The 24,497-nt window shown below is 47.2% G+C and overlaps 2 protein-coding genes across 3 annotated transcripts; both read left to right on the top strand.

The window, feature by feature from the left end:
• The first annotated feature begins 452 nt into the window (after positions 1-452).
• LOC119180925 (uncharacterized) lies at positions 453-5,853 on the top strand. Its single transcript, XM_037432063.2, has 4 exons — positions 453-518; positions 771-842; positions 3,007-3,127; positions 5,660-5,853. Exons 1-4 carry the CDS (start codon positions 453-455, stop codon positions 5,851-5,853), a joined length of 453 nt encoding a protein of 150 aa, XP_037287960.2.
• On the top strand, positions 3,007-21,206 carry LOC119181879 (membrane metallo-endopeptidase-like 1). Of its 2 annotated transcripts, none has more exons than XM_075875029.1 (7): positions 3,007-3,127; positions 11,480-11,609; positions 12,492-12,669; positions 14,518-14,824; positions 17,020-17,338; positions 18,455-18,786; positions 20,264-21,206. In XM_075875029.1, exons 2-7 carry the CDS (start codon positions 11,535-11,537, stop codon positions 20,778-20,780), a joined length of 1,728 nt encoding a protein of 575 aa, XP_075731144.1. In that variant the 5' UTR covers positions 3,007-3,127; positions 11,480-11,534; the 3' UTR covers positions 20,781-21,206. The 2 variants fall into 2 exon arrangements, with proteins under 2 accessions (XP_075731144.1, XP_075731143.1); XM_075875028.1 differs by lacking the exon at positions 3,007-3,127 and adding an exon at positions 7,384-9,525.
• Positions 21,207-24,497: the final 3,291 nt, after the last annotated feature.

Genomic DNA, 24,497 nt, shown 5'->3' with positions numbered 1-24,497 from the left:
ACGGTGCATGAAGGAATTTAAATAGTTTGGGTATTTATTTTTTGTAAGGGGTTGTTGTTAATTAGTACGGCGCACGCTTATTCACCGTGTTAGCAGATTCAGCATTTTATTGGAGGCAACATTGGCGAGCTTAGTTTGAGCGTGTTGTTGTCGTCGGCGTTGGTCCTTGCAAGTTTCGAGTTTAGCGCTTGCAGCACTTGCATGCTGTTCATTTCTTATAACACGCCGCTCAAAGTGCCAGTATGTATTGGCGCACCTTCCAACTATCGGTGTCACTTCGATTAGCGCAAAATATTCTGCCGAGAGCCGTTCGTATTGTGCCAACGCCGCGCGTGTTGTGCGCTGCCCACATCCACACGTCCCGTAGCAGACGCGACGCGGATCCTCAAGGCAAGGGCCGATCGTTTGTCCTCCAAAACCCGTTTCGTTGGCTCAGTCTCTTCTTCGATTTCATGTATCTCAAGAACCAGTGGGACCCGGACTTCAACAGGTCCGAGTTTCTCGAAGGAACGAAGCAGGTTTGTAGAATGGTGCATAAACATTTGCATCAAACATGCATTGTGAACGCGTATTCAAACGCGTATTGAAGGGCTAGGTGCGCGGATTAGATTTGTTCGTTAGACTAGTGACCCGAGATCTCGGCCATAATACTGATGACCTCAATGCCAATGTCTGCGAATGCTGTTTACAGATGCTCTGTAAAACGCAATGCCCGCTTCGTGTTCCCGTCATGGTATGCTCTCGCTGATGTCTCCCTTCATTTGCTGCAGGCGATCTCTACTGTCCTTTCGCTTATCGCAACCCAGAGGCTAGACGACTTGGCTGGGCTCGTAAAGAGAGAGGTGAGTTGACGGTGATAGATTAAGTCACTTTTTTTTTTTTTTTTGCAAGGCATGCACATGCATCTCTGCAGCAGCCAAGACGACTTTCCGGGTGATCTTTCGATTTCTGTCACGTCTTGTTAGTAAATCCTGTAAACGCGCTTCAGACTCCAGCTCGCGAAGAATTTCCACTCTTTGCCTTCATCGTCCCTGACAAGTGTCGCACTTTCTTCTGCAATAAATATGTACGCTCGAAGGATGGCGAAAAATTGTGAGCCGTGAAGTTCCAGTACGATTGCTGCGGAGCCAACTTAACTTTGTTAAAACAACTTGTTCCGGGTTCAGCGAGAACTTGTTAGGTGAAAAGAATACACAGTCCAAAAGTGAAACAGGAACTCACCTCGTTTAAAATGAAATAAATGTTTGTTGGCATTTCTGGACTGCTATATGTGCCCCTTGTTAACACAAAAGACCTGTAGTTGCCCTGAGACGCCAGTATAATATTCTTCAATTTTTAACGAGACATGTGCCTGTTTTATAACGACAAGTTGTTCAGCTTTGCTTATGGGCATGAAAGGCTCATCTGAACACAAAAAATATAATAGACACTACTTGAGATAAAACTTAGTGTAATAGTCACCATCATTTTGCTAGACAATCAATGATTAAAAGAACTTGTACTCTTCCGCACTCATACATTGATGGTCAAGCTCACACATATTCTAACACATTCATGACCGCTTCCAATCTAGCTCAGCAGCATTCAGTCATGCTCACACTGCTTGCCGATCGGCTGTCACTGCCATACTTTAGTAGTGATAGTTTAAATTTGCTGTTGTTAACTTTGTAATGTTAGCACGGTGCTTCGAAGTGCTTACAAGCGCCATCTGTGATGCTCGACAGAAACAGCGGAAGGCATTCTCATGTTATGTAGTGATGTGCTGCAGTGTTTCATAGTCACCATCATTTTTCTAGACGATCCACAATTGAAAGTATTCTTACTCATCCTTACTCGTGCTGTGAAGCTGCTTTATTCTAACTACAAAGCTTTAACGCTACATGACCATGACTGGGCAACCCCCTATATGCATTATACCACAATCCTAGTCAAACAACTAATGGTCCCGAGCAGACCTCACGCCTCCCGAATACTTGAAGCCCGAGATTAGTGAGACCTGAGCCTGAAAGCATCACTATCTTGATATCATCAAGGGCATAGCGATTGTAGGACATTATCGAGGCTGTGCACTGTTTCTGTCGGCCATCAGAGATGGCTCATGTTAGCATACAATAACACTGTGATCACTCTCGACGGTACGGACTTTTGCTGTTGCTTGGATTAACCGTCTCTCACTCCATTTAATACTCACATCCACTCACAGCTTCGTCCACTCACAATGCTCTACTTAAGTCATGTACCTCACACCTGTACGAGTGTTGTATCACACACTAGGGTGGAAGAAGGCCGAGGCAATTGCGTTTTACCGGTATTTGAACATACAATTTTCAGTACCTCCAGTATTTTGAGCTTCAAGTATTTGGAATAAAAAAAAACACATTCACAAGACAGGTTACGTAAGTCTATTTGTGCTTGTCCTATGCATCCTCTTTTATAAATGACCCTTCTTATTTGTCTTACATGAAGTACAAAGTTTGTCTAACACACTGGGCTCTGGACAAATTCAACTTTTATATTACACGGGTATGCTTGCAGTCTTGTTTTATCTCTTTTCCACTGCTTACTGTATTGGTTTATCTGGCTGCACACCAAACCACAGAGCCCCGCCGCGGTGGTCTAGTAGCTAAGGTACTCGGCTGCTGACCCGCAGGTCGCGGGTTCAAATCCCGGCTGCGGCGGCTGCATTTCCGATGGAGGCGGAAATGTCGAGGCCCGTGTGCTCAGGTTTGGGTCCACGTTAAAGAACCCCAGGTGGTCAAAATTTTCGGAGCCCTCCACTACGGCGTCTCTCATAATCATATGGTGGTTTTGGGACGTTAAACCCCACAAATCAATCAATCAATCAAACCACCGAGTAATTCTACTTCATTATTACCCAAGTGTGCAAGCAACCTTAGTCTGCAATTAGGGGCTGCATAGCCGATATCGTGTGCGCTTTCCTCTTACTTTTTTCTAATAATCAATCTTTTCAGTATTTTTCATGTGTCCAACATCTCTCCTTATCAGGCTGTGAACCAGTTCATCCAGGAAGTTTCACAGGAGTTGGGTTATGGAAGCACGCAGCACCTCAAAGACCCTGATGATATTGTTGCCATGCCACAGAAAGTGGCACTGCAGTCTATTGTAGGTAAGGTGCAAATTAAATCACCTACATAATTATGCCATGATTGAAATCGCATTCTGCTAATGTGGTCACTGCAGGAATTCATGTGTCCCATCTAGGCAAAAAATTTCTGGGCAAAATATTTTTCTTTGGACCACCTGGCTTCTATCACATTAGCATAGCACACCGAGCACTTAAAGCTATGCCACCGTGCTATGCAAGACATCACCTGCTTTGTTCCACCCACCATTGCGTCATACTTCATACTGTTGAAAGCTCTACATAGTAGCCATGTGTGAATATTTTAAAATATTGAATATCAAATTGATTTTGTTTTGCTCTTGGAATAATCGCTACTAAGAAGAATATTCCTCTAATTATCTTTGAATACTTGTCATCATAACTCTATGTAAAGAAAGATGTAGTTGAAGCAAAAGTGTGACGTTTCATCCCGTTCGACACTCCACAGCGTGCGGTGTCACTTGGGCAGCCATGCTTTTTTCTTTTACTGATTATTATTGCATTCAATAAAAGGTTAGGCATGCTATATTTAGAAGTGAAAATTGTTAGGTTCCACTATATATTGACACAGAATCTGTGTTTTTTTGTCGGATTAAATATAAAAACATGTCTTTACAGCACACATTGTGCAATAGTGGCGCCATCAATCTCTGCTCATTCAATAAATTTTCTTTTTCTTGTCCTCCCTTCCTCACTACAGATGGCACACATTTCTCGTTTAGTTTCAAAGGTATACACAGATATTAATCTGCCCACAAGGCTGCTTTTCAAAGCCTTGTAAAGTAAAGCATGTACACATAGTTTGAAGTGCTGGGTTTATGAGTGAATGCCTTGTGTGCTCTGAAGGATGCCCCAGCTATTCTTAATATTCTTCGGAGATTTGAATTTAGCAGCTGTCTAATTAAACATCACTTATTAGGTGATTAAGCAGAAAACAAAATAATATGGCTTACTCCATGCAGTATTCAGCAACATGCATTTGGTCATGTTGTCACAAAGTGCATCAGGATATTTTTAAATTTTGGTGAAAGATAACTGGGGCACCTTGTATAAGACCCACTTCATATTTCTAACAAACTATGTTTGACATTAGAGAAATGTAATACTAATAGAAACATTGCTATGTGTTGAGTACCTGAATGTGAATATTGATATGTATACTTGGAAGGCTGAACATTACATCAAACTTTTGGGAATATGCTGTTTATATTCACTATAACGTAACAGCGCAGAAACACAACCAAGCACAAGACACGGACATTTTCATTGAAAAATGGCTTTTATTTCCTACTGAATAGGGTAGCAAAGTTCTTGAAGGTCGTACTATTGGCACAACAGGCACCATTCTCAGTAACCACCCTGTGTGATATCGACACGAAAATTACAAAAATTTGATATTGAACTGTGATACCGACACGTGGTCGTGACCGAAATGAACGCGCACTCAAGCTGGTGAAGATGAAATACTTTATTGGGGGAACTTGTACCCAGAAAAAAAAAACATAAAAGCACATGGTAATATTTTTGCACCTCAGCTATTTCTCGATGAATGGTTAGTGTAGAACTCTCTCCTACACCACCTTAAAAAATTCGAAATTTCGAAATTGCTAGAAAGTTATGTACTTACTCGACTCATGCAGTCTGCCGCTTTACTATGACTGGCATGCTCACTTCAGCTAATGAAGTATAATGACAACTTCAGCTGACTTTGGCTAGTAGAGTGACCTTGGCTTAGAGTAAGAGCAAGGGGTAATGTTTGGCAGGTCAAGTGGTGCAAAAGTACATGTAACTGAACATTTTTGGACTTATTAAGTGGATGCAAGGGAAAGGGGGAACCAGAGGGTAATGTAGAATCATTAATTTTGCCGACATGTGGTAGAGTGTGAAGGGTCGCAAATACGGGGGCAACTTGGTACTGCATGTTCTACATTGTAATAGTGCAGAAGCACATTAAAGAACAAGACCATGTTCTCTCTTTTCCTTTATCGTGTTTCTGCACTACTATTACTCTATAGATTCTAGTGTGTGACACATGGCTTGGATAGCTAAAGATCACCTCTAGGAGCCTTCATTCTGCATTAGACTTCTCTGTTGTGATCATTATAATTGTAGCTATTATACGTACCTATGTGATATTACATCTCATGTGTCCTGTTTACTCATTGCCAAGATGTAATGATGGAGAAATATGTAATCATTTGTGGACATGCTTCAGCAGTACACTTGGGGTACTTTAATATTGCGAGATCAGATATTTATCTTTTGCAGTTTAATAATAGAAACCTATTAGTACAACATGATGCACCATTGAAATTCTTGTTAGTGTTGTTTACTAGCAGCTGGATGTTGCACGAACTATTTGATTAGCTATGCTTATCACACCTGAAAATTAAATCAAGCTGCAATGATAGTACTTGACGGTAAATGTGTGTTCAATATGATAGTATACATCATTGCACATAGCTGATTTTGGATTGTGAATATCGTTCAAAGTAATCAATGCTCTAATGTGAATTACTCTGTCTTAAATTGCAGACCATAAATACTGTGACATTCACATGCAATTTATTGTGATGAAAAACCTGGAGAGGGAGCAAGCCTCGGCAGACGTGCCTCGTATCTTGGTGTGCTTCATTTTTGCCAAATTTCATCGCAACTACACTGCAGGAGTCTTACCTGAATGGACCATTACGAAATTGTCTCTCTTGCGAACATCTTCGATTTCGTGATGGTGCTGATGTTGCCTTTAATGTGTGTTTGTATTAAGTTATGTCATATGCTTGGTAGCTAGCACCAGGTGTATATTGTGTACCAGCATAGCACTGACATGCCTCACGTGGAGAGTGAAATATGAAGCAGTACCAAGACAACTGACGTGCATTTGTACAGATTTCTCTCAACAAGCACCTTCCCAAACCCAATTCCTTATAAGTAATTGCTATCCAGACCTCACTCGGACAAATGTAAATGCTGCCTTCAGTGGGTGGACCTCAAACACATTATCTGGGCTTGTCCCAACCTTGTAAAGAAGCTAAACACCAAATATCTGAACACACAGCAGTGGGAGATCGCGCTGCTTAGCTCAAACATACAGGACCCGGCTATAAATGATCAGGCAAGCTGGAAGTGTGGCTAGGGCCCAAGGACTCCTAGCTGCCATCTCCCCTTATACTTGCTGTTTCGAGTAAAGCTGTTTCTCTCTCTCTCTCTCTCTCTCTCTCTATTATTAAAAGGAGTTATGCCACATGTCAACTACACTATATTTATGTTTGCATGTGTGTTTTTATGTGGGTGTGTTTAGATCCACATGCGAAAATCGAAAGTTTCTCGATGTGCTTGAACCTCCTCTCCAGCTACGTCAATGTTACCAAGCATCTCGAAGCGACAGCTTCCAAATAAAAAAGTTGTGCACTGAGGTGATTGCACCGGATTCACCTGTTCAAACGTCACAATATTAATTTTATGTGTTGCAGCAACCCTATGGCCAAGTGGAAATTAATAATGATTCACATTAAAATGAATTTGTCACATTTCATTCGGCAAGCAATTCTCAAATCGTGAATGGTAATCTACCACTAACCCTCAGGAGGAAGGTATACAACAGCTGCATCTTGCCGGAACTTACCTACGTAGCAGAAACTCTGAGACTTACAGAGAGGGCTCAGCTAAAATTGAGGATGATGCAGCGAGTGCTAGAAAGTAAATTGATAGGTGTAACCTTAAGAGACAAGAAGAGATCACAGTGGGTCAGGTAACAAACCAGGGTTAAGGATATCATAGTTGAAATCAAGAAGAAGAAATGGACATGGGCCGGGCACGTAGCACTTAGGCAGGATAACTGCTGGTCATTGAAGGGTAATTGACTGGATTCCCAGAGAAGACGAATGCATAAAGGGGCGACAGAAAGTTAGGTGTGTGTTGGAGGGTATTGTCTCTGCGCCAGGTAATGCCAATTCATTGTTCAGATCGTTAATTGGATTACTCATCAAACATCATCGTTACGCCACGTGTTGATAAAGTTTGTGACGTCTCATAACGTGACATCTCGCGATGACGTCATCGCACGACAATAGTCGCTTGGTCAAAGCTGACCGATCTCGGGGGCAGTGTTGCAAAACGATAGATATAGCGCGAGAACAAAACGACGACACAGAGACAAGAAGGACACGAGAGACACGAGCGCTCGTGTCCTTCTTGTCTCTGTGTCGTCGTTTTGTTCTCGCGCTATAACTATCTTCATGCCATACCAACTAGCCCAATCTGCCACAGTGCTGCAAAACCGCGTGACGTTCATGAAAGTTGCGATGCCTCCAGGCTTGAGGCGCAGAAGGTTTTCAAAGGAGGGAGGAAAGAGGATGAATATAATCTGCTGAGAAAAAGAATTTCCCGTAGTGGGTACGAGCCACAACATAGGTAGAAGCAAGCAAGCAAGTCGCTTTAGGCGAATGCATAAAGAACAGTGTGTTTTTTGTAAAGGCGTTCTGAGGCATCACTTCTGACTGTGCGTATGGCTGGAGTTAGGCTAAATGCCGACTCTGCCCAAGAGTCCGGTCCGTGCCGGCACCTTTGCCGAAGAGGAAGAAGTGGCAAGAAGCAGGCGCTTGCGATCGAGCGTAGCACGCGCCAGGCATTCGAGAACGTCTGTTAACAATCGCCCGACGGAGCCTTCCGCTGCCATCTTTAGAGGACTGCCCGCCCGTAGGAACCTTTAAAAGGTGAGTGTGCGCAAGCCAGAAACGATTCCCGCAGAACTCTGTCGCACACACGTTGTATCAGATTGCAGCTTATCAGTGTGACTGTACGTCACACTTATTCTGTCCTTCCTTTGTTCCCTTTCTCTCTTTCATATCGTTTGCTTTAGAAGGGCTCGAAATAAACCGCCAGGGGCTTTTTTGGGTGGCGCAGCTCTAGCCAACATGACAGCCTGTTTCTTTTAGAGACACAATACATGGTGTCAGAATTGGGATACGAACCCACGCCCACATACGTGGACCAGTAGCGTTTCTTTTAGAGACACAATGCACACGTTAAGCGGTGTAATGCAGCCCCGCTAGCGCCCAACCTCAAAACTTGCAGCAGTGTCCCTTGTTTATTCGCCGGACAGTCGCCGATTCGAAGCCGTAAGCAATCTTGTCTTGCTGTTGATTCTCTGAACCTTACGTGGTTTCGCACTGCCTCCGAGATTACTGCACGGGAGTTCTGCGGTGCTTCCTGGTGCACCGCATTCAACGTCACTATGACGTCACACGTTCTGTGATGTCCGACTTCACATGGTGACGTAATTATATGATTATTACTTGTGCCACTGATTGTGACGCCGATGGCCACTATTCGCGTTTGATGAGGCACCTAAGGCTTTTTTTTTTTTCACCTAATATGATTTTTAATCAATGTAGAGGCGGAAAGTTTGATTTTCGAGCTTCAGAATTTCTGCGAGGACTCGGCTGTGTAGGTTCCAGCGACGGCTCGTAATCGAACCAAAAAGTTAGCGCTGACAGTTTTATGAACTGCATTCTCGGCAAAATCGGAATTATTGATACTCCTCCGAATGTAACTGGGAGAAATTCGCTGACGGGCGCTGCAGAGCCTGTCGTTCCGTTTGTGTGCACATGTGTGTGTGCGATTTTGCTTCTAAAGTCGCAGAGTTACCGGACTATTTTCTGTGTGCTATAGATATTGAAGCGGGGTGCCTACGCTCGTGACACGGTAAGGCCCGTGAGGACAAGGGCTGTACTCACCTTCAAGAAATTTGAAATCCATCCATTTTCCCCCCAAGGGCGAGCTGATAAGGCTAACCCATACGAAATCAACCGTTGTGATAAAGATGTGCGGTTCATTTAAGCAGTGTACTGTCTAGAAAAATTCTACCAGCAACTGCTAATAGAAAGATTCTGGGCAGGTCGGACATAACTGTAATCTTTCCGCATAAGCGTGAGCCTCTTTTAACCATGGTCACGCGTGCAGTAAAAAGGTTTTCCTTTCCTTTTTTTTAATTTTTGCTAGCCGTTCGATATAATGTAATCTGTGTTACTGTGACCAAGTTTGTACGTGTAGGAGACCACTGCACTGGGAGTCGTGCATTTTTCGTAGTCGCTGAGATTTCGCAATGATTCAGCAATACTCTTTCGCTCGTGTGCTCGCTTAGTTCGTGGGCGTTCCCGCTTTCTTGATAGACGGCTTCAATTCGCTGACGGAGCTTCTGGTGCAAGCGCTGCGTTGACCCAGTCATCGACCACCATGATCGTGGAGGGCGTACCCAAGGAACTGCAGCGCGGCATGCCGCCCATCGCGATCGTGACGCTGGGCTACGCGGAGCCACGTTGGAACTTGTACCTGGCAGTGGCCGTGGTCGGGGCAATGCTCGCCATCTCGGGAACATTCCTGGCGCCCGCCGGACTCCGGTACGCACGCTGCGTATAACTGAACGAGCTGCCGCTTTACGAACATGATAATATTTGCAGAAACATTTTGTGTAAGCGCTGAAAGACGACACAATTTTGAGGAGTCGTCCCGATTAGCGCCTACACGTTGCAGTCCGGAAACGCTCAGCGGTGTATACACTTCAGGGAATGTATACATTATGGCGCAACGCAGTACGACACAACCACGATGAAATAAATAAGAATGCAGTCATTTCCACACCGTGACGACGGTCGTACAGTGAATCCCCTTTCTTCAGGCGCATTACTGCGCCGTGCAGTGAGTGGCGAGGCGCAGGCTTTTCTCCGGGCCTCACTCTCGCCTTTCGTGTCACGTGACCTTCGCCTCGCCAATCTCGGCGAGGCGCTACCCTTTCCACCGAGCTTTTGTCTCGCACCGCGGGTCACGTGACGTGCGTGACGCCTGCTACTGCGACGAATTCGCAAGCTAAACTGAGACAGCTTCCCTGTAGAATAGGTCACATGAGTTTGTGGCGTGCACATGCACACGCAGTAGCTTCATTTTACGGCACTGCTGTCGTTGTGTTGCATTGCCCTAGCAGACAAGTTCTGCTCACAATGTGGGAGTAAAAGAGTGAACCTTCCTTGCTCTTCGTGGAGTGGCTGTAATACATTGAGGTTGACCATATATAACTGCTGCACTCCCCCCACCCACCCACGCCCGTAGGAGAACCCCGTACGCATAAGCCCGTAGAGGGTTCTCCTTTTTACGGCGGGGGGGGGGGGGGGGGGGGCTGTTTAATAAGTCAATGTACCGGGCAGTTGAACTGGCATAGCGCATTACGGTAAAAAAGAAATGGCTGAGCAGGCCGACACAAGAAGACTGTCCTTTTGTGTCACCAGTTCAAGATAGGACGAACCAACTCGCTTAATATTCAACACTTGTGGATGGGGCAGACTGCACTTCCCCCTCATAGGTGACTAGGGGTGCTTGCACCCCTGCCCCCCTCCCCCCGCGCGCGCGCCTATGGATGTAAGTGAAGCAACCCGCAGGTATGTCGCGTGCTTAACTATTTAGCGGAACTTGTTTAAGTTATATTATGTCGTGCGAACCGCACCAGCCTTAGCTTCGCACTCACCATGGTTGGTTGCGGCCGATGTGTAATATTGTCTAATTTCTATCCGTTTCTTTTGTGAAGAGTCAAGGCTACCCTGTGTACCAGTCCTTCTATAGTACAGTATAGTTAGGTGGTGATAAAGGAAGATGAGGGTAAGCAGTAGTTAGAAAGAAAGCGAATGAGAGAAATAGGTAAAAGACAAAAAGTCAAGGAGAGTAGGAGAACTCAAGAAAGATGGATAGAAAGAAAAAGCTAAAAATAGGCAGGGAAGAGAAATAATCAAAGAAGGAGGAAGGAATATAAAGAGGGGTATAGTAAGAAAGGGAAAGCTAGAAATGAGTAGAGAGGAAGAGGCAAGAAAGGGAATGATTAAAAGGTTGAGGAAAAGAAAGATAAATAAATATAAATAAATGTAGACAAAGACATAGAACAGAGATAATAGAAAAAGAAAGAAACGTAGAAGGCTGCCCAGCTCCGCACTTCCATGGCACCGTTACAGGGCGAAGCTGTCTTAACTTCTTTAGGAATAATTGTTTCACTGAAAGAACGATTTATTTTGCCCTGACGACATGACGCCTTGATGCGCTTATTGTAGATATTGTCGACCTCATCAGTGTAACGTCCGGTATACAGTTGCCGTCGTACTTAACGAGGGCATGCCTCTGGCACTGTCGTGCTGCTTCTGCGAAGTGCGTTCGAGACTTTATGGTCAGGGTGCATATGCCATGAATATGCCGCATTTTTTAATACGTCCAGCCTGTCTTCGGTAAAGATATCAATGAACGGGTTTGCGATTTCTCGGGTGTATTGTGTTACAGATAGCTTCACCTGTGTGGGTCCTTGTGTGTTTGGTGCAGGTATGTGATTGGCTGCCAGTCCCCCCAGTGCGGCGACTGGTTCGAGGACCTCACTATGTCCATCAGCCCGCGACGCAAGCCTTGCGACGACTTTTACGAGTTCGTGTGCGCAAACAGGAACACCACGCAGGTATAGACCACAGCGTGCGCTATATACAAACGCCTTTTTACAAGCACGCTGCGGCCGAAAAAAAAATGTAGATGTGTATTTGCATGAGCAAGATGAGCACGATTGTTTCAAGAGGCCTTGCTGATCGAATTGTTCAGTCAGTTATGCTAACGTTCGTATATGGAACTCGTATATGGAACTCAAGCACCTGTAACTTAATATATCTGCAGAGTGTTGCTTCTATATGACATACTTGACTCTTATGAAAACGAAAGTGACTCTCTGCAGAAATAAGGGTTCCGGTAGGCGGCTGGTTGGGTCATAAAAATGATGGAAGAACAGCGAAATATGTGGCAGTGAAACGCACATGCAGGGCTCAAAAATGAATGCTTATTGATAGACAGCGTTTTGTCATGTGCGTTTCCTTGTCCCGTATTTTGTGCTGCTTTTCCTTAAACGTCCCTACAGGGAGTTAAGATAGCACTTAATCATTATCTGCAATTTCATTATTTGACCAAACTGTGGCAGCAGTGGCCAACGTTATCCCTGCAGCAGCACTGACTGACAGGAGCGTAGCCAGAAGATTTTCCGGGGTTGGGGGGGGGGGGGCATTTTCTTGAAATCGTCATTTTTAGCAGTCTTTATGCCTCAAGACACCGTCTATTCCTGTGGGCTGCAACACGTTACGGACGGACGGACGTTTTTCCGAGGAAATTCGCCGCAGGATGCTAACGTATTAAGAGACTTTGAAATGTCATGCACAGCTCACTCCACAGGCTTCCAAGGCATATGTGGTGCGGTAGACTGGTATACAATAAGCTTTGAATCGTATTCACCGTGGCTATACACAGTCCCGCGATACGATAACCGCGACCACAGTTAGGCCTAACTCGCCTCACGCAGGGTGCCACCGTGAACGCGTTCCTGAAGCTTCAGATCCGCGTGGCGCTGTCGTTCTTCAAGCGGCTTCTGCTTGTCGACACCGACCTGCCGGACGCCAGCCTGGTCAGCGCGCACGTGAAGACGGCGCGTTTCATGCAGCGCTGCATGCAAGAGGCCATCAATGCCGCTGACGATATAGGTGAGCACGCGTCCGTTGTTTGAAGCAGCAACGGTGAAGCTGCGTTCTTTGAGCAGACGCCATGAGAATTACGAGTAGTACGCATATTTGTCTTTTAAGTGTGAATACACTTTATAAGCGACCCCAAACCATCCACCGCCGTCGGCGGCGTCCGCAGTCTTCTCTCTATCTTTAAAAGAAAGAGGACTTGGCGGGCCGCAGCGCGACGCTCTACCGAATAAGCCACGGACGCGACGCTGATGTCGGTGTCAGTAACGCGCCTTATACCCCCTCCCCCTTCGCTTGCTCCTCCGCTCTCCTTGCTCGCTGCAGCTGCGCGCGCACCCCTCTCTCTCGCGTGCCCGCCTTCTCTCTCAGTATCCCGCCGAGAGCTGGTCGTGAGGGGGAGTAAAGTTAAAATCCGTTGGCATTCGCCAGTGAGTTAACGTAAACTCCCCCGTGTGATCAAATTGCGATTTCCAGGAACCATTACACCATAAAGGCACCATAGTGTGATTAATAAATATAGTAGTGCGAATTAATAAATACCCCTCATAGCATCACCCCGTGTATTCGCACTTAACCATGTTCACCGTCGGGGAAATGCTTGGAAGTTTTTGTGCTTGCGGCTTCTAACGCACTTAATTTGTGGCCTGGTCTACGGCTACGTTTTGGATTTTGTTTTGGATAACAGAACGGCTCTTTGTGAACCTCGCTAAACAAATTGAATTAGTCAGCTAAATCTTACAAAGTGGTTACAGGCCACACGAAGCCGAAAGAAAGAAGCCTAAGCAAATCCCCGCACTATCCATCGTTCTCACGCTAGCCGAAACGTCATGCGCTGCATCTCCCATAGAAACTAACGCCAGATTTCCCTCTATAGTGTATTGGGTTGAAACTCTATGGTACATAGCCGATGATGCGCGATTCGCATTGCGTCTATATAATACGACCCACAACGTAATCTTTTGGGGCAAGATGAGAGACGTGAAGATTCGTTGAACGAGGAACGTCTTCGGGTTTGCCTCTAGCTTGGTTTTTTCAAGGCTGCAATTCAGTTGCAGCTTTGAAAACAAAAATCAAGCTCACTTGTTGAAAACGCCTGCTCGAGCAAAATACCTCCGTTTACGAATTTCTCATCGGAAGCTTCCGTATTCTTCTTCCTGCCTTTATTTTGATCTCCTTACTGTGTGGGGTCTTCAAATGATCATTGATTTTAAAAAAATATGAGTGGAGTGCAAAAGTTAAGTACAGACTGTTTCACACTTACGGGAAAACTCGCAGCCCGTTGCAACGCGCGCTGAGAATTTCGCAAAGTGCGAGACAGCCTGTAGATCGTCCTCTGGGGAAGACGGACGTAACGTGAGAATTTTTCTGGAAATTGCGTCGCGGTCGAAGTACGAAAGAAGAAAAAAAAACCACTCTGAGATCCGTGACAAGACAGTCTGAGATTTCTGCTGAAAATTTATGGTTGATACTTTTCACAATGATTTTTTTTCATCAATTAATAAACATATACTTGTGGAACTGGCACTGTAGTTTTATAGTACAATTTATTGGTCTAAACTAATTTATTATTCCTAATTAGTGAAAATTGGGGTTTGTCGTCTCGAAACCACGATATGATCATGATAGGCGCCGTAGTGGAGCACTCCGGTATTTTCGACAACCAGATGTTTTTTTAACGTGCGTCTAAATCTCAGGCACGCGGGCCTCGAGAATTTTCGACTTTATTGAAAATATGGCCGCCGGGCTTCGATCATTTACGGGTCCATCGCTGGTCGAGCGCCATAACGACTAACCGTGGCTGGTTCATTCACTATTCTTACCCACGGGGGCAATCAGCGGCGGCGTGTCTATACGACGCAGCCTACGTGTCCAACTTCCTGGCGCAGTACAACCTGTCCTGGCCCCCGCCCCAGGATCCCGTCGCGCGCTCGGCTCAGGTGGAGCGCTCCGTGGTCGACCTGCTGGTCGAGCTAAGCCTGGTGCGCGGCGTGCACCCGCTTCTGCGCATCGTGCCCGACGTGTACTTCAAGCGACGCGGCTACTACTCGCTCCACGTCGAGTTCAACCTGGCCTTCATGTACGAGTGGGCCGCCGTGCGCAAGCTGCTGCTGGCCACCGGTCGGCTCGGCGCCTTCTTCGACGTCACCGCCCTGCTCCTCTCCGGAAGGTGCGCGCATGAACGCCTTTTCACCCAGAGGAGGCTCCGGTCATAGTTTCCTATAATAGAATGAACTCTGGCGCTATATAGTGTCTATGTCATGGCAAAAATAAACGCTGAGGAAGGGGGGGGGGGTGCCACCTTCTGGCTATGGCAATGACCGTCATCTAGCCCAGACCCGTGCCCTTCTAAGGGAAGTAAGTGTAGCCGACGGACATCTTTCTTTAGTCTGTATTGGCCGTAGCGTCGATAAAGTTTCGCCGATAGATGCAGACTTTAAAATCGTATGAAATCGACCTTGTCGGGACGCGATCGTAGTGAGGAAAGACGAGCGTGATTGAAACAGGGCAAGAGGGACCAAAAAGGGACCAGCGCTGACTAACAACGCGTGCGCTTATTTTAGAGGCGAAGCTCCTTACGCCGTGGGCTAGCTCGTCCCGTGTAAGTAGTAGTAGTCACCTCTCGTTTAGTCCTTAGACTTGCATATGATGAATATATGTAGAAAATATGCGAGATGGCGGTACTTGGAGTGTTCATTAGATGGACGGACGGACGGACGGATGGACAGACAGACAGACAGACAGACAGACAGACAGACAGACAGACAGACGGACAGACAGACAGACAGACAGACAGACGGACGCACGGACGGATGGACGGACGGACGGACGGACAGACATACAGACAACAGGCATGCAGGCTGGCAGGCAGACAGACAGACAGACAGGCAGGCAGGCAGGCTGGCAGACAGACAGACAGACAGACAGACGCACGGACGGACGGACGGAAGGACGGACAGACAGACGGACGGATGGGCGGACGCATGGACGGACGCACGGATGCTTCGCTCCACATATCATTCACTCCGTGGATATGCTGTGATTTTTTTTCTTCACAAATATGTACGCATTTTAGAAAGAGAAAGACAGGGTGAGAGGGAAAAGGTTTTTCTAACTCATGTGTGAGTGCCCTAAGTTATAGAGCAAACATACAGCGTCACTTTACAGTGTCGTTGTTGCATGTAAAGGATACAGCCAAGAACGTCGCCATTACACTGCTGACATCAGCGGTGCTTACTTGCTTAACAAATGCCAAGAAGTCATCATTTGAAAATTTGCAGTTACATGTTAAGCTTAAAATCAAAGCCCTGAATGTTTGTATTTCTACATTAGACGATAGCGGCCCGGTCGTTATGCCTATCACTTGGTATTGGAAGCTATAAACACCACTTGATGGTGCTGTTTGCCTGTAAAGCATGCTTCACTGTTTCAAGTCCCATGATGCGGGAATGCTATACGCCAGGTCTCGGAACCACTTTTCAAATAGACGCTAATCTTCGTGAAACGTCGATAGTAATTGTAGCGCTGCCTAACCAATTTTATAAACATTACATATGTACTCCTATGATATAGCCGTCTCGTCGGGTTCACGTCAATTGTGGTTAGGTGTCATGCGCTGAAGTTCAGTTATGAGCAGTGCCCAGGGCCAGCATCTTCGCGAGTATCAGCGCTTCATATCACCTTCTGGTGTTGCTAATACGCATGTTCCAGTTGACATCGTTCCGCAAGTGCAAGCAGGTTATGTAAACATCTGAAACTCTTCATATATGTCTGTGCGTACAAGATTTGTACATATATTTAGCGTAATTTCATGACGTGTCGCTCATTAAAAAAATTGCAACACAGTCACCTTCCCTCCGCATGCTTCGCATAACGTCGATTCCCGGGTACGTGAAATCTGTCGAATTTTTCCTTTTTTGTGCATAGGCCGAATGATAACGTGCGGGTAGAGCGATCATGTGCATCATCATCACTGTTGTTTTGCATCATCATCATCATCATCATCATCATCATTTTGCTCCATTTGTTTTTTAATTCACTCCTCCTTATGACCACGTAGCCTGCGTGACGCCTACTAATACTAGTAGTAGTACTACTGCTGATATAACCAAGAAACGTAACAATTTCAGTAGAGGTTCCTGGATATAGCCCGTACTTAACCAGGACTTGATCAAGAGTGTTATACACTACAACAACAACTACTACTACTACTACTACTACTGCTATCACACCGCCACTTCTGCTACTACTACTACTACTACCACCATCACCAAACCACTTCTGTTGCTACAACTGTGCCGGCGTTCGCTTGAGTGCGTGTCAAATCGTTTCCGACAGCGCCGCGATCTCATGATACAACTGCAGGCGTCCTCACCCTCAGCTGGTGGAACGCCTGATGGCGCTGGACAACATGCTGCTGACGGCGGCGCTGCCACCGATGGGCGACCGGCCCAACATGACTACGTCCTACGTGCGCTTCGGCGACCTGAGCAACTTGACGAGCCCGTCGTTTCCCGGACACATGCTGCTGGACGCCGTCAACAACGTGCTGCCGCCGAGTAGACGCCTGACGGAGGACGACGAGTTGGTCGTCACCAACGGCCCTTACCTGCGCGTCATCGGACAGTTGCTGGGGCCCAGTCCTGCTTCCGAGACGCTGCGCTCATACGTCAGCCTTATGCTGGTAAGGGGCCCCAGATCATGCCTGGAACGTGAGCAGCGAACGCGCTGCTCTACACTGTGATTTTACTCTCCTCCTTCGGTACGAAGGCAAGCGTCTCCCCTCCTTACTGTCCTCCTCCGGTACGAAGGCATTACGGCTGCTCGGCATGACGATAGTTATAGCGCAAGAACAAAACGACGACACAGAGACAAGAAGGTCACGAGCGCTCGTGTCTTTCGTGTCCTTCTTTTCTCTGTGTCGTCGTTTTGTTCTCGCGCTATAACTATCGTCATGCCATACCAACTAGCCCAAGCTGCCACACTGCTCGGCAAGGCCGAGCAGCCATAATGTCACGTGACAGGGCGGTACGGTTATGTCACGTGACAGAGCGGTACGGAGGCGAGCGGTCTCATGCGGCGGCCGGTCGCAACACAAGGCAGGAGGCATGGCCTCCGAGATTAAGTGCTGGCAGAAGGCTCTCAATTGAAAAGAGAGCGACGTTCCAGGCATAGTTTTTTCTAGGAGGCGTTGCCCAGACATTCGTAGCTGAACGCGTTTCTGAGGGAAAGATAGCGTCTCTTTTACGCTACCTGTAAGCGAATAAACGAATGCATGCGCAGCTATTTCTGCACCGCTTTCTTGGGAGGTACGCCTTTATTGAAAGTGAAACGAATAAAAAAACTGATTTTTCTCCCATTAGTAAATTGCTCTCTCGTAAAACAAGCTTGGTAAGCGAGAAAACGTGCTAAATAAAAATGAGAGTGGCGATGCCTCGTTGAAGTTCCCGCATCGATCGCCACGACGTCAAGGATTTTGGCGGCGTCTGCAAGGGCTTACGTAGTTAATCATCGGGAAAAATGAAATGCATTGTACTCTACGAGAAATACGTCACGCGCGAAGATTTCAGCGCGAAGCTTGAAAACGATTTTTCGATGTTGATTTTCTCCTCTATTATTAAAGCTATCGGTGTGGCGGTGCAATTTGTAGACTTCAGAGTAATATTTATTAATCTCTACACATTCGTTGTTTCGCTTTAGAGTCCCTTTAAGCATTCCTGGGGGCAACATGGCAGCGCGCAGGAAGCTGCTTGAACTGTCGTACTATGTGAAAAAATTAATGGGGCAAGTCGATGCGCAGGTCCGCTACCTGGCACCGTCGACGTCGTCTCGCCTGGTGAGCAGCCAGCTGCCGGCCGAAGGGAACGCGCTGAACGCGGTGCTGTTCCGGCTGGCCCACTGCGTGGCCGACGCCATCCAGCTGGTGCCGTACGTGATGGGCGACCTGTTCGTGCGCTGGCACCTGGACGAGCAGGAGCTGGACGGCGCCCGCGACATCGTCGGTCGGGTGCGCAACGCCACGCGCTCGGGCTTCCTGGCGCTGCGCTGGATCGACGAAGAGACGCGACGCGGGGCGCTGCGCCGCATCGACAACCTGGCCTCGCTCGTCGGGCACCCCGACAACGTGTCCAGGTGAGTGGCTGATGATGAACGACCGTTTTCAAAAGCTGCCCCGCCGCGGTGGTTTAGTGGCTAAGGTACTCGGCTGCTGACCCGCATGTCGCGGGATGGAATCCCGGCTGCGGTGGCTGCATTTTCGATGGAGGCGGAAATGTTGTAGGCCCGTGTTCTCAGATTTGGGGGCACATTAAAGAACCCCAGGTGGTCGAAATTTCCGGAGTCCTCCACTATGGCGTCTCTCATAATTATATGTGGTTTTGGCACGTTAAACCACACATATCAATCAAATCAATCGTTTTCAAAAGCTCTATTATTGCGATATTGCTTATATGGATACGATGATTTGCGGATTTAGAGAAAGGGAGAATGGACAACCGCCCGTTTGTGTAGCACGAAGCCACAAGGGTAAAGTCGTACGGATTTTTCAGAGGGAGAAACTTAGTTGCCGCAAAATTCGTCCTCGCCTGGGGTTCGGCCTGCTTCAAACCAGGGCGAATTTTTTAGGCAACTAAGAAGATTTTCTGAGGAATTCGTGCGAATTTTCTTGTGGCTTTGGGCTACAAACGGATGGTTGTCCAAACCCTCCCGCCGTCTTGCATGTTTCTGCAGAACTTGTTTGCACTTCTTTACAGAATTTTGCCTTTATACATTTCAGTGGCAAACCAAGAAGTTTCAACCTTAATTTTCGCCGTCGTTATGTTGTTCTCTGCGCGCGACGGGAGATTCGAAACTTCCGACTCCTCATGTCACGGCCCGACGCGCTGAACTGTAATTTATATAGCGCGTCGATACGCAGATACCTATCCTCCTGCATTCAATAGGGGCGAGATGTTTAGCTATTTCTACGCACCATTTGCCGTGAGTGGTGTCCATGTTTTTGAGGTGACTCAGTGTGGCAGAGCACTATTACTATCACTATGCTGTTTGATTGATTGATTTATTGATTGATTGATATGTGGGGTTTAACGTCCCAAAACCACCACATGACTACATGACTATGAGAGACTCTCATCAAACTCGCGCGCTCATCTCTTGATGGGGTTCAACAGATGGCTCATAGCTTTGTACTTGCTGTGCTCTAATCGGTACGATTGCGTTGAAGCCATGGATTGCAGAAAGGTCACTATGCTCACCACTGCTGCCTCGTTTGCGAAAGCAGTGAGCTGCTATATAGGCTTTCATCGTATGACATTCCAACTTGTTTATATCTCATTCATTGCTTCGTACCTGAGGCGAGACTGCTTTATTTATTGTTAATATTGTAGTGATATGTTTTTAATAAGAATAGAAAAGTTAAAATATAAAGAGCAAAAAAAAAAAAACTTACGGCCACCATTGGGAGCACCGGCTCGTCAGGATGATGTTGCTAATCCCACTCTACTTTTCCAAGAAGCTTGCCGCAAACTAACGATCCCTCTAAGCGTAATACCCGTTTCTGTCGAAGTGGCGCCTTTTTCTTACTTCGTCCTTCTTCCTGTCCCTTAATTAGGATGGACGAGCTGAACCGGCACTACGCGTTCCTGCCAGCCATGCGGGGCAGCTACGTGCAGATGCTGACCGCAAGCCGGGACGCGGACGCCCGCCGCCTGCTGCGCCGGCTGCGCGCCAGCGACCCCTACTTCCCGGCCGTGGACGTGGAGCTGCCCATGATCCTGGTGAACGCGTTCTACCTGCCCATCTACCACGTGATGGTCATCCCGCCGGCCATCATGTTCGCGCCCTTCTACCGGCGCGCGCTGCCCGCCGCGCTCAACTACGGCTCGCTGGGCCACGTCGTGGGTCACGAGATCACGCACGGCTTCGACCCGGAGCTGAGCCTGTACAACGAGTCCGGCCTGCGCGAGGACTGGTGGTCGGCGCGCTCGCGCGCCAACTTCGAACAGCGCGTCAAGTGCCTGCGCCGCCTCTACAACGAGGCGCCCTGGTCGCGCGGCGTCAACTACGGGGACACGGCGCTGTCCGAGAACTTCGCCGACTGCGGGGGCCTCGACAAGGTATACAGGTGAGAAGTCTGTTTATAGACCCTTTCACAGAAGACTGCCCCCTGGGCACCGCCGCCACAATCCTCTTTGGGCTGCGCTAAATGGGCTTGATCTCCGCCTCCCGAAAAATGCACTGCCGAGGCTGTGACGTCAGCCCACAACCCAGCGTGGTTTCGTGTTTTTTTTTTATCCCGTGAAAAAATCTATACTTTATATCGTTTCTGGCCAGCAAGAGTCGCACCTCCTCACCGCCAACGGAAGAAGTTAATCTGCGTCTTCGCCCCCTGGCTAAGAGCATGAAGAAGACCTGGTGTTAACTGCACTGCCTTATAGACTCTGTAGGACATCTGGCCGCCGTCATCTTCGGCTGTTAAAGCCGATGTTTTCTTTCGTGTGACTCGACGTAAATTAGAAAGGCCATGAAACGTCGTAAACACAAACCCAACCGTTTTCATGCGTCTACCGTAGCACTGTTCCTTTAGTAGTTAAGGCTACAAAACACAAAAGGTTAACAGCCCAATCGTGGCCGCACTGACACCAACCCGTGGACTAGTCTACACACGGCGCTTTCGGCGGGGCGTGCAGGTCGTTCAAGTCTCTCGGTCCGCAGCCCTCTCAGCGGCTGGGCGACCGGAACTACACGGCCGACCAGCTGTTCTTCATCAGCAGCTGCTTCAAGTGGTGCACCGTGGAGGGCGCCATGCGCGGCCGCTCGCCGAGCGCCGACGAGTCCGAGGCGATCAAGTTCTACTCGCCCATGCACATGCGCTGCAACGTGCCGCTCATGAACATGCCCGAGTTCGCGCAGCACTTCGGCTGCAAGCCGGGCACCGTCATGAATCCGCGCGTGCGCTGCGAGACATTCTAGCGACGCGATTCGTTTGGAGAACGTCGCATAAATGACGCGAAATTGATGCCTTTTTTTTATTTTTCCTTGTTGTAATATTCGCGAGCTTCGACAAGTTGGGCGACGCGATTCGTATCGACAAACATCCCGGACCGCTCGAAGCCACGTCGTCGTAGATGTGGGGGTCGACATAACGGCCGTTGCAGATTGTGATTCTCGTAGCTGCCTCTTAATCGACCATTGCCCGAGTGATCATATTTTTTTTCATTTGTCACTAAGTTGCGAGTGCGTGAAGTTCGCACAGAGCGTCCTTGCGAAATTGGCGCGCTCGAAGTTATGTATCGTATCACTCGCGTGCATCTTTTGTACTTCGTGTTAGATGATGCCATATACCGACACCGAGTGTCTGAAGCGCCTGCATGATTCAATGTATGTAGTGTATACTTTTATTGCGTATGTGTTTCGTATGTAATATAAACTATGCTGTTTTTTCTGGAACTTGTGTGCGTTAAAGTTTACACTGATCACGACATCTTTGAAAAAGAGCGCGAAGCGCAGACGAATACTGCGCAGAGACTGAGCAGAGATGACGTTTCAAGCTGTATTCTTCTTCTTCAAAAAAAAAAAAAGACTGCACCAACTTGCCAACTTCCTTTGACGACGCTGAGATATACAAAACTTCATTTTGCTCCTTGCTGGGACGGCCGGTTGATGCGAATGCCAGAGTTCCCCCAGTGCATTCTCGAAGCTGGCTTCATTGCAGTATGACTTATAGTGTGGAGAAGTGAGTCTGCTTAAGAGGCGATAAACTGCGATCGCCATGTCAAGTAAGCCTCGGGTAAGCGTCGTATAATGGATGGATGAGTATTCAGACGCGTACAAATGATTAGGTTTTTTTTTTTTTAATGAGCTACAATGGAGTACAACAGCCACACTATTGGGTTGCATCCTACACTGTCTCAATGCACGAAGGGGAATTTCCAGGGCTCGATTTTTTTCGTAAAGCGCAACATTAATGTGAACTTCACATTGACGTTGGAAAGCATCGGACAGTAGTGTTCCGATACTTCAGACGAGGGGAGTATCGAAAACGTGCACTGAGCCGGTGGCGCCGCGCTGCGGTAGTGAACGAAAGGAACTGGCATGCTCCACACAGCAGTTACATCCAAGAGCGGGGCCGTTTCGGGTTTCTAGCGGTGCTTCGCAATGTCGCGTATGATTGCTGCGCCATAAAATGTGCCAATAATTATGATAACTTTTCACTTGGAACAAAACTTTCAGTTTTCCTTTGCGATTATACTTGAGAAACCGGCGGGAACACTGGATTGTTGTATGCCGGGTGAAGCAAATGATCCTGCGGGTGCATTTATGGAGTGCGGGTGCATTTATGCGGGTGCATTTATGCTAAAACATAGCTAGTTCACAGTTAATTTTCTCTCCACGCTAGTTAAAGGATCGGACAGTCGGCGAAGTCATCTCCAGTCTGCAGTCTACAAGCCTCTGCTGGCTGCCCGATACGTTTACCACAGATTATGTCGGAAGCAATGATAATGCAAATGGGAAGAATACTACTAAAGTGGACAAAAAAATTAAGTTGCCGTGGCCAGGGACTGAACTTGCGACTTCCGAATAACGCGTCCGATGCTCTATCAACTAAGCCACAGTGGCATTAATCATCCCGTCCACTTTACGGGGTACATGCCAGGATTTAGGCGTGGGAGTGAACGGTCAGCGCCGCTAGTTGTCATGCCTTTTCTGTTCTGTGCTGGCGTCACGAAGCACGTGATCATCTTTTTATAAGCTGGAAGCCGAGTGATCCCTTGTACAATACCTGGAGGCATCCAGTGCTATTTAAGGAAACGGGAAAATTAAGGATGTTAGACAACAGCGAAATTTCACTCTTACCAGGACTGTAGTTTCCATAACAAAAATTGCAGCCTCTGGCAACTGGTGTACCAAGAATAAAAAGGAGTGAGGCTGCTTCGCACTAAAGGCGCTTGGAATAGTTTTTGAACTTGCCCTAGGCATGTTTGACGTAATCTCGTTAATATGAGTAATATAGAGTTTTATAACATCAAAGGAACAACCAGGCGTCGCACAATGCGAATCGTGTAACAAGTGGGTCGTCCAATGCTCCATCCCATTACAAAAGCTTGTTCTTGATCACCTATTGACTGTGGCGCATACCCACTTCAGGCATAATTCATCCTCAGCCTCTGCATAGGAAAATTGCATGAAATTCCTGGCAAGTGTGTAGCGGATATCACGCTTCACTGAAGAATGACAAAGGATATCATAGGGAATGCTGGCTTACTGCACATAATTGATTTTATGGCGCAGTGGGTACCCAGCAAGCGTGCTTGTAGCAGTTGACCAAAGATCTAGAGTTCCAATACTCACCGTGGACGGCTAAATAAACAGCTAAATGGACGGTGACCATCTTAAGTCCCATTCCAATTATCACGTAGCCGCCAAAATAGACAGCTCCGAGAAGACCGCATCGTAGACAAATACTAGAGAGGCTGGAACTTTTAAGCGTTCTAGCCTCTGTACAAATACGATGCAGGCTAGTTTGCTGTCTAAACAAGATGGCGGCTCAGCGAATCGCTCAGATAACTCAAATCTCACCGGAATGGTAGTCTGCACACAAGCAGACGCTTTCCCAGGCGCTCAATGTAAGCATTATTCGATTTTGATTTCAACACAAAATAAGCCAAAAAATATAACTGTTGCGTTTGTTTATTTTAGCTTTCTCTTTTTGATGCAAGGTGAGGCATGGTTAAAGCCGTCCAGAAGCGTTCAGATTCTCGGACAGCATGGGCTCGGCACTGTCTTCTAAGCAGTCTGCATAGATGGCTACGTGCTGTCTAAGATTTGGAACACGGCCCATGATG

The sequence above is a fragment of the Rhipicephalus microplus genome, chromosome 10, assembly GCF_043290135.1.
Source record: "Rhipicephalus microplus isolate Deutch F79 chromosome 10, USDA_Rmic, whole genome shotgun sequence".
NCBI classification, from domain to species: domain Eukaryota; kingdom Metazoa; phylum Arthropoda; class Arachnida; order Ixodida; family Ixodidae; genus Rhipicephalus; species Rhipicephalus microplus.
The sequence above is the reverse complement of the archived record's forward strand: the minus strand, read 5'-3'. Positions and strand labels throughout refer to the sequence as shown.